The 10,908-nt window shown below is 30.0% G+C and overlaps 1 protein-coding gene across 1 annotated transcript; it reads left to right on the forward strand.

Moving 5' to 3' along the window:
• The first annotated feature begins 8,626 nt into the window (after nt 1-8,626).
• LOC107841037 (heat stress transcription factor C-1) lies at nt 8,627-10,572 on the forward strand. The gene is made up of 2 exons (XM_016685045.2): nt 8,627-8,956; nt 9,530-10,572. The coding sequence occupies exons 1-2, from the start codon at nt 8,753-8,755 to the stop codon at nt 10,301-10,303; spliced, it is 978 nt and encodes a 325-aa protein (XP_016540531.2). The 5' UTR covers nt 8,627-8,752; the 3' UTR covers nt 10,304-10,572.
• The last annotated feature ends 336 nt before the right edge of the window (nt 10,573-10,908 follow it).

Here is a 10,908-nt window from a genome sequence, read left to right on the forward strand (position 1 = left end):
ATATATATTTAGTAAGTTATAAGATATAAATTCCGATAGTTTGAAGTTTAATTACAGAAAACCTCGATATTTTGCATAATTACTGAAAATCTCAATTTTGGATCTGATCGAGATACATAGTTAGCTCTCAATACATCCAATGAAGATACAATTTTTTCCTTTATAAAGAAACATAATTGGTTTTCGATATATTTTTTCAATTTTGGTCTGTTGAGATACATAATACATCCGACGAAGATATATTTTTTTTGTTGTAAAAATTCATAATTAAATTTCAGTATATTTTTTTAGATTTTGAATCTATCAAGATACATAACTGGCTTCTGATACATAACTTACTTTATAAGGATAAAGATTTATGTAAATTTAATAAATTAAACTGTATATTTATATTATTTTTTCATATAAAACTTGAATTAAAAGCCACTAAATTTGATGAAACTTTATAATTGAAGTTCTAACTATGCCCCAATGTCAACATCATTACATTTATAACTTGATTTTGATAATTCCAATAACCTAAGGGGCACATGTTTAATTAGGACTATTTATTTATTGGTAACAATCAATCTTCATGTCCATATCATTGCTTTTTGCTCCCCATATTTCCCACATATATTTATTCATATGATAAAGTTATCAAAAAATGTGGGAGATATATGATTGATTAAAATCAATTGAGTTATGACTCGTTACTTGACTCGTCTTGATCCAATCTATTTTAAATTTTGAACATGTCGATTCGTGATCGATTTATATATAAACTTGATTCATTTTTATCAGTTTAAGTTTTACCCGATCTGATCATATCTTATGTACAGAAGTTATTAGTCAGTGAAGCGATACACAAATTTAGAAATGAATTGGATAAAGGAAAAAAGTTTTAATTTTTTTTTTGTTTGTTAAGTGGGGTCAATTATATCTATATTATAACATGATTGGATCAAATATGTTTTTATTCACTAAGATAGAAACTTTTCAATACATTAAACATTTTTATGAGAAAAAGGGTAAAGTTTGCCCTTGAACATTGATGCAGATTATTTAGAAACTAAATAATGTGCACCTATAGATTTGGTTTAGCATTAACACTATACCAAAAAAGATATATAGCATTAATTAGTTAATGATAGTAACTTAATTATCGCTAAATTAATTTTGGCATTTTTTTTATAAATATCTTTAAAGTCTATAATATTATTAGATTAAATGATAATTAATTAATATCGATAAATGCTTTAACACTCTTTGTTAAAAAATTTATATTATTTACGAAGTCTGAAAGCAAATTTAGACTTTTCTTCTTAGTATTAACATAGCGCCATCTTACTTTCCTTTAATGATTTATAATAATTGAACTAATAAAACAAAATAGGAAAGGGGATATTGCAAAAAATAGCCAAAATTACGGCATGTGGCTACCAATCTACCAATCTATATATACAGTACACTTTAACTAATCAAGCAGTCTAAATAAGTGACACGTGGTGATTGGAAGTTGTACATTGTGCTTATAGATGTGGACATTTGCAAAAATGGTATGTGGATGAACAATTTCCACCAAGTGAATTAAGACATATGCCTTTTTCTCCATTCAGTGTCTAATAATTACATTATAATCTGACTTATCTGAATTCGCGTCGAAAAATTTTACTACGAGGAGGGTGAGGGGGTAAGTGCTCCCTACAATAAAGATCTGTCGATTGAGTATCCGTGATTTTGGTACTCATACTACACTTCTGTACTCTTTTGGTGCAGATCAGAGTATACTAGTTGTTGTCGCTGATTCGATGATCGCGTTGTATTGGATTTCGAAGATAAGGTGAGCTCTTGACGTAGGAATTGTCCTTTTTTTCCTTCTGTTTATCTATGTCTAGTTTTTTATTTCGAGACAGATTATATCGATTATTCTAGAACTTGTGGTGTGTTGTAGTAGCTCCTGTACTGACTCTACCAGGTCATGGAATGATTTTTTTTATGTCATGACTACCTTTCAGACTATTTCTAGTGTCTTGCTTATTTATGAGTTGCATTATCTATTTCGTCTTTTTGGGAGTATTTTCAACCAAGTTAATCCATTACAAATAGCTTTGGGCTAAGATTCGATTTACCTACTAACAAAATAGAATAGGTATCATCATGACTCGTAAAAATCTAATCATAACACGTTTTATATTCAAAAACTCGAATTTAAAACCTCAAATTGAAAATAAAGAAGCACTTTCCACTGTCATACACCAACATATAACTTTTATTAAAGGAAAAAAAGCAATTGAAGGGGCATTTGACCATTGATTAGTACAATGAGTTAAGTGACAAAATAGTACTATTGGTTATTCCTACTTTGTGTTTTGTATAAACCCTATTCTCCCCTTCAAAGATTCCATTTCCACTATCATATGATAAAAATTTTATTCCCATCAAAAGTTTATATGAAATTAATAAATACAAAAGATATGCTTTTCATTTGCATGTTTATTACATTTAATCATGATTAAATTAGTTTTTTAATTACTAACTATTGAGGTTACTATAGTTAATTATTTTGATTTAGACATAGGATATGAGCCAAGATGAGGAATAGGTTTATATTTCATTTTACATTTTTTAAATTAAAAGACAGTAATTAAATAAATCATAAGAAAATAATAAAATTAGGCACGTTGGATTATGACTCATTATTTAGACCTAAGTAATCAACGAAAAATTGAGAACCCCTTCATTTATCAACTTATGCTATTTTAAGCTGTAAAAATTCAATTCAATCCAATCATTTAACACCACTATCTGAAATGAAAAAAAAATTAAAATCATTGATGGAAAACTCAACTTTTTAGGAAAATGTTGTTAATGAGTTGTTTATCAAATTTGGACCTTTTGTAGAAACTCCAAAATTAACAAGGTGAATAGAAAGAAAATTAATAATAAATGAATTCCACAAATATTATTTCTTGATTAGGATTTTATTTTGGAGTTATTTATTGATTAGGATTTTATTTTGGAGTTATTTAAGATGTGATTAGTAATTAATAGATTCATATATTGTTTGACATTTCATACATTGAACCAAATCTCTATTGGATATAAAGTTTGACAATACTCATATTTGTTCACACTTAAATTAGTTGGGAAATAAATACAGATTGATAAATTACCTTGTTCAAAGGTAACTTTAATATTAAATATTTTCAGGTGCAACCAACAGAAAAGACATGAGAAAGAGTACAATATGTAGAACAATTGACATTAAATGATTATTATTGCCAAAATAGTACTAATGTCTAGTGGTCAGTAAAATTAATTAAAAATTGTGAGGTCTCGTATTTAAATTTTAATCGAAATAAAATATTAAGTGATCATTTTTTTTATCGTTCAAGTTTTGATAAAATAAATTACTTGATATTTGTTTTGATGTAAGGCAACATGTTTGAGCGAGCTAATGTCGTTAGATGGGAATTCAAAATGATGGCACAAAACCGTAAACTACTTTTATATCTTAGAACAATTCCGCTCTCTGATCAATGTTTTAGAGTCTTCACATCTATGAAAAGAAAGCTAGAAGAGGATTGTAAACAATTCATTAGCTAATTAGCTGTCATACCTTTGTATGCTTTGCTATGACACAAATTCTCTTTGATTCAACGACGAACAATTTCAAAGGTCTATGAGTGAAACTTCAAAACAAAACAAAAAAAAGAAAATCCACAAGTAATTATTTTTCAATTTTTGTGATTGAAAAATAGCTATCGATTTGGAGTTTTAAATTTCACGAGTGAAATTTCAGAATATTTTTTGATTTTTTACTTGTAAAATTTAAAATTCTAAATTAATAATGACAATTTTTTAAAGACACGATAAAAAAATCAATAAATTTTATTTCTACTAAAATATTTGCAATATGAGCCAAATTATATGCAACATACGGTAGGTAAGGGTGCTTTGATTGGCCAAATTTCTTTTTTTCTTTTATTTTTTAATTTGAATTTTTTAGTATTTCCTAATTATAAAAGTCACCTTTCTTACTTCATTTGGTTGAGTGGGTCATGAATAAACATTTTAAAAATTGGATAATAGTTTTTTCACTTTCTCATTTGGGAAACTAATGACCACTCTTTTACTTAAAGATGCTAAAACACAAAAAAGGTGGGATGTGTCCTATTATAAACGCTTCATTAAACATTTAAAAATCAAAGTAAGAATTAATTATAATTTTTGAAAAAGGGACAACAACAAGTGCTAGATGATCAAATCAATTTAGGGATTGGACTAGATTTTATCTTTTGGTTTTTTCTTATACATAGAATTTTGATTTACTTAATTACGAAATTTGGGGGAGAAAAAGGAATAAAAGAAAAGGCGATAATCGCACAAAAATTTCCGACTAAGGTCTCACAAATGCATACTTCTGAATCAAAGGATATGAAATGGATCGGATCAATTGTAAGGATAAAATCGTCATTATTATCTAAATTCAGAAAGAATCAGAGAAGAAGAATTTTTCTAATAGAAAAAAAGTAAGAATTAATTTTATTTTTTGGAAAAGGGACAACAACTTATGCTAGGTGATCAAATCAATTTAGGGATTGGACTAAATTTGATCTTTTATTTTTTTTTCTTAAATATAGAATTTTGATTTACTTAATTACAAAATTTTGGGGAGAAAAAGGAATTAACAAAAAGGCGATAATCATCCAAAAAATTTCCGATTAAGGTCTCACAAACGCACACTTCTGAATCAGAGGATATGAAATGGATCGGATCAATTGCAAGGATAAAATCGTCATTATAATCGAAATCCAGCTAGAAGGATTAGACATAAATCGAGAAGAATAACTTTTTTTATATGAAAAAAAGTACGACCTATATATTGAATAAAATAATAGAAGCTAACAACCTCTCATGACCCTTAGAGGAAACTCAAGTTGCAAGAAAGCCATCATCTAACAATATGAACCAAACTTAAATTCAAGCAATTATGCATTTATTTCTATGTCATTCTTATCAACCCTCGTATAATAAAGTTATATATTTGCTATCAAGTAGCATTTCCCAACTAAAACAAAAATCATTTCATCAACTCAATGAAAGGACAAACTTTTAAATAATTTATTTCTATGAACTTAACAATTCCATGAATACATAACCAAATGAGTCATTAATCACCCAATAACTTTAAGGGGAGGTGGATTTAGGATTTGAAAGTGCACATACAGACACCTCATCAATTTCGTCTCAATTGACAATAAACACTTCAACTCGCCCTCACTATATCTTGTGGATATCGATACTGACGTAATACATAAATTTTGAAGGTATCTAGATGATCATTTTGTAAATTGAAGTGTTTAACGAATAAGGTAAAGATAAGTTAAAGTTTCTTGACGTGACACTCAAAAGTAAGTCTGAATGTATGTTTTGTATTAAGCCATCATATATATAAACTCATCTCATGTGTAACAAGGATTGTGGTGGAATGAATTTCTTTTCACCTTTAATCAGAGATAACAGTGTCACGCTTGAAGTATGGAAAAATTTTGAGTCGGGAAGCTTCCCCTTTCATATTTTCCTTCACTGTCGTCTCTTTTTCGATTACTATTTTGAGCTGCTTCACTTGAGTCGAGAGTCTTCCGGAAAGAACCTCTCTAGCTTCAAAAGGTAGTGGCCAGTGACGAACTCAGGATTTAGAGATCGTGAGTGCTCAGGAGGTTCAAACACGCATATTAACATCCAAAGTTTTAAAGTTTCACCTGAAAATCAAAGCACTCTGCTATCTTCAAGGTTTCATGGGTGTTTTTTTCCATCGTATACCAATTTTTATACATTTTTTATATAATTATACTTTTTCTATGTCGAGTTTAATGGGTGCCGGAGCGCCACATTCTTGAACCTAGGTCCGCCCCTAATAGCTAGTGGTACGATTCCGTACACTTTATACTTTCTAAAATCCACTAAATATTATGTTGTTGTTGTAAGCTTTCCCTCTAAATAAATCCTAATCGAATTTGAATTAATCAAAACTCCAATACACAGTATCGAAAAAAACCCTAACTCATGTATGTGTGTGTGTTTAATTAAAGCTCATTGAGAAAAATAAGTAGCACAAATTTGGAAGTGTGTAAATATGTTTCCCACGTACCAAGCAAAACAATAAACTACAAAAAGAAATAAATTGAGTGAAAAATTGACAAGTGTACCAATAAGAAGAAGCAACGTATTAAAATAAGTTACATATGACGTGTCACTTTATAATGCATTGCACGAGATGTGAAAAAAATAAAAAAATAATTAAATATTTAGTAGTACTAATATTTGGTCCAAATCTTGTGAAAAAGAGAAAAACGAATCAGTATTTCCAGCTACCGAATCTAAGGCACTGTTTAGATTTTGGACACTTTCCAATTTGTTTTGTTCATCCACCCCTCTACTTTCTATTTTGCCTTTTCTCTCATATTATTTTTATCTGGTGTTAGATATTTATATTGTGATTTAATTAAATTTAAATTTATCTGTTGTAAAGCTTATATTTTCTAAAGTGACGTTTCTAATAATTTCTTTTCATTTCCAGAGTACAACCATCTCACCAGTATATCCTTGCTACTTCTCTCATTCCTGTTCCACATCACTCCGATGTGTGATTGATCTAAGTTGTAACGTGTGTCGCTATGTTAAAGCTAGTCAATCCTTCTCTTCAGTTTGTCTTCATCGATTTGCTCTCCATTACGGACGTCACATAACCCTCACATTAGGGTTTCAGTGTCCTAGTTGATGTTTGCTTTAATTTGCTCCACCTTTGTATGATACAGAATCTCGACGTTGAAGCTTGTTAGTCCTACTCTTCTGTATATCTTCATCAATCCGTTCTCTGTTACAGACAACACATAATCCTTACATTAGGAATTCAGTGTCCTAGTTGATGTTTGCGTTGCTCCACCTTTGTATAATACAGAATCTCGATGTTGAAGCTTGTTAGTCCTTCTCTTCTGCATATCTTCATCGATCCGCATTCAATTACAGATGCCACGTAACCCTCACACTAGGGATTCAGTGTCCTAGTTGATGTTTGCTTTGCTCCACCTTTGTAATAATACTGAGTCAAGACTCTAATATCATACTTACGATCCAAACTCACGAGCTAAATACTTTCAATAGATTTGTCCCTCAAGCTACACATGCATTCCATTAATTTATAATTTATCGTGAGTTTGTGATTGTATATATTTATGATTAAAGATAAAATATTTTAAAATTTAGTGATATTATTTAGACTCACACAAAATACATTTTTCATTAAATAAAATTATCATGTAGCTCATTTTCCTAGTCTTATCTTAAATTTAACGGCTAAGTTTTAAAATTTTCCAGCTTAGCATATTTTGTCACCATCCTGACTAGAAACGTGGCATTGATTAAAAGGGACCACATATCATATTTCTTCCATTCTATTTTACGTGGTATCTCACAATATTTTTTTAAAAAAGAAAAGAATTTAAAAGCTTATGATAAAAAATAATTCTTCAATATTTTTTATCGTTGTAAACCACTCCGAGAACAAGGATTAGATTTGATGAGTTACAATTAGATAGATAACTCTTTGTTCAGTTAATCGATCACTGGTAGATCTAATCGTATTTCGAACACACGAGAGTCCAAAAGGGCGACAGACAGGATAAATAAAATGTGTACTTTAAAAGAAAGAAGAAAAATCTCATCCAAGAAAGAGAGAACCTTATAGTTATTTTATTAAAACTAAAAGAGAAAAATTAGATTTTTTTTTTTCATGACATTTTTTAAAGACGAAGTAAAATGGAAAGGGAAGAAAAATATCTGAGAGGAAAGATGATGATGTGGACCAATCAAATTTAAAAGATCATCATTGTGGTCCCCATTTAGCATAACCATAAAAATATCATGTATCCTTCCAAATGACCTCCACGTACCACATTGTTATTCATTTAATATTGGTGATATCCCTTTTTCTTTTGTTCTTGGTATCTATTACTCGCTTTGAAGCGTTACTAATAAAATTCACTTTGAGAAAAGGATATAAGTAAATGCTTCTATTAAACATGACTCAATTATTTTAACACAAACTTAAATCTTTAATTGCTTGAAGGCTATATATAGGTTTATCTTCATAAATTACCTCGTAAAGTTTATATTCTCATTTACGCTTTTGAATATTTACCATTCCATCATAATATATTGTGGTTATACACAAGGTTAGTGATTAAAAAATAATTATAATATCAGTTTATCCAAAAAATTATTTGTACAACATAAACTTCTCTAAAAAAAACATAGAATAAGATAAATTACATACTATAATACATAACCTAATGATTTAATAGTTCTTTATAGTGACATGTGTATAATTTAAACTCTAGGGGTTGTTTGGTTGAGAATCAGTTATACTGATATAATTAATCTCAGGATTAGCTTTCTCAAAATTAATTATTCTACTATGTATATGAGATAAGTTATTCCATTACTATAAACTAATCATACCTCCAATCACACACAAAACAAAACAATTTTATATTTTATCCGAAATTATTATACCTTACACGTCACATCAAACTGACACCTAATATTAATATTAATATTAATATACACCCAAGTCCAACCCAAAAATCCTCTATATATAAAACCATATCCTTTACATTTACATATTCCTCTACAACCACCACTACTACCATTGCCACCTCCGGCAACTCTGTAAACATCGAGAGAAGCTCATTCATATCTATATGGGATGGAGGCTAACAATATAATCGCGCCATTCATCATGAAAACTTATCAAATGGTAAATGATCCAAAAATTGATGGACTTATAACTTGGGGAGCAGCAAATAATAGCTTCATAGTTGTTCAACCTTTGGAGTTCTCACAAAATATATTGCCTGTTTACTTCAAGCATAATAATTTCTCCAGTTTCGTTCGCCAGCTTAATACTTATGTAAGTATACTTGAGTATATTTTTTTTAGAGCCAAAGTCAGATCCCAGAGTTTAAATTTAATATTGAATTCAGTTGAATTTATGAATGATAAGTTAGGATAAGTTTTGTTTTTCATTGTAGTTGTGGTTGAATCTGAAGAGCAAAATAGTGAAAAATTTAGCTAAGAAAAATGAAAATAATTTTGTTTATTAGCACTTATTGTACTTTTAGAACTGTGAGTTTTGAATCTAATATATATATGATTTATATCGAAAATACTAGATTCAGTTGAACCTATTGATAATATGTTCCATAGATGTTGTTTTTCAAGCTTCGAAGAAATGAGAATTTTGTTTGTTGTAGCACTTATAGGTACTTTTAGAATTGTGAATTCTGAATCCGACATATTTATATATTTCGTTATGAAAATACTGGATTCAGTTGAATTTATGGATAATATGCTTAGAGATATGCTGTTTTTTTCGAGCTCTGAAGATTGAAAATTTTGTTTATTATCACTTATTATCTCGAAAATACTGGATTCAGCTTTGAAGAATGAGAATTTTGGTAGTGATTTCGTATTTGTTGATCAGGGATTCAGGAAGGTGGATCCAGATAAATGGGAATTCGCGAACGAATGGTTTTTAAGAGGGCAAATACATTTGTTGAAGAATATCGTGAGGAAAAAACACAGTCGAAATTCGTACTCAGTTTGTCAGAAGCACGATAACGATAGCGAAGACGAAGAGATTTTGAATGAAATTTCCAGATTGAAGCAAGAACAAAAGGTATTAGATGATGAAATTGGTAATATGACTAGAAGATTAGAAGCTACAGAAAAAAGGCCACAACAAATGATGGCTTTTTTGTGTAAAGTTGTTGATGACCCTGAGATATTGCCTAAAATATTGATGGAAAAAGATAAATCGAAAAGATTGATGATTTCAAATCGCGACAAGAAAAGAAGACTTATGTTATCGAATTCCGCGAGTTCTCAGTCACTAAAAAGTGAAGAGGAAAAAGTAGGGGTAAAATCGTCATTTTACTCGCCCGGATCGAATTTCGAGAAGGATGCATTTTGTCAGTCTTCGCCGTCGTCGGAATCTACGCCGCCAGTCACCGGAGCTGCCGTGCACGGTGGCCGGCCGGTGATGATGGTGGCCAATGAGGGTTATGGAAATTGTCCTACTATGTCTAGCTCATTGTCGTCGGGGTCGTCGGAGAGCGGAGGATTTACCGCCACAGCGATGGATAATTTTTACGGCTACGACTACGGTGGTGGCGGCGGAAGCGGCAGCGGCGGACCTGTGGCGGAGGAGGCAAGTCCACCACCTTATCCATTTTCTTTATTAGGTGGTGGATTTTAGTTTGAGTCACAAAATTTATTTACTACTATTATTTTGTGACTTAGAATATAGTTTTTGTAATTATTTTTTTTTTAATTTTAGTACTTTTTTTTTTTTTAATTTATGAAAATATTCTACTACAAAATATGTAATCCGAAAAGTGAGACCTCCCAAGTTAACTTTAACTATAGGACTAATTAAAATTAGCTAGGGGATACCGGTTCATTTTTTTGTAGCTATGGTTGATAATTTTGCTAATTTTAGCATAATTATGTGTGAAGTTTATTCAATTGGTGTTGTTACTTTTTCATTTTTTATATTTGCTTTGAGATGTTTTTCATGAACTCCAATACCTATCGGACACAGTTTCTCTGTCTTCATAAGTTGTGGTAAAATGTTTGATGGTGTTCGATGTTAAGGGTGGGATGAAGCATATTCTAATGCATAATTTATTGAAAATGTCTTTTTTAATCTTCACGAAGTAGGGATATGATAACTTATGATTTTTTATGTTAATGCTTATTATTCTACCATAACAGTGTGTTTAACAGCAGTCCATTTCATTTTATGGTGATCATATTTGACTTGAGTACTAATTTTAATGAACAACACATATTTGTTTTGGG

This window comes from Capsicum annuum, chromosome 9, assembly GCF_002878395.1.
Source record: "Capsicum annuum cultivar UCD-10X-F1 chromosome 9, UCD10Xv1.1, whole genome shotgun sequence".
NCBI lineage: Eukaryota > Viridiplantae > Streptophyta > Magnoliopsida > Solanales > Solanaceae > Capsicum > Capsicum annuum.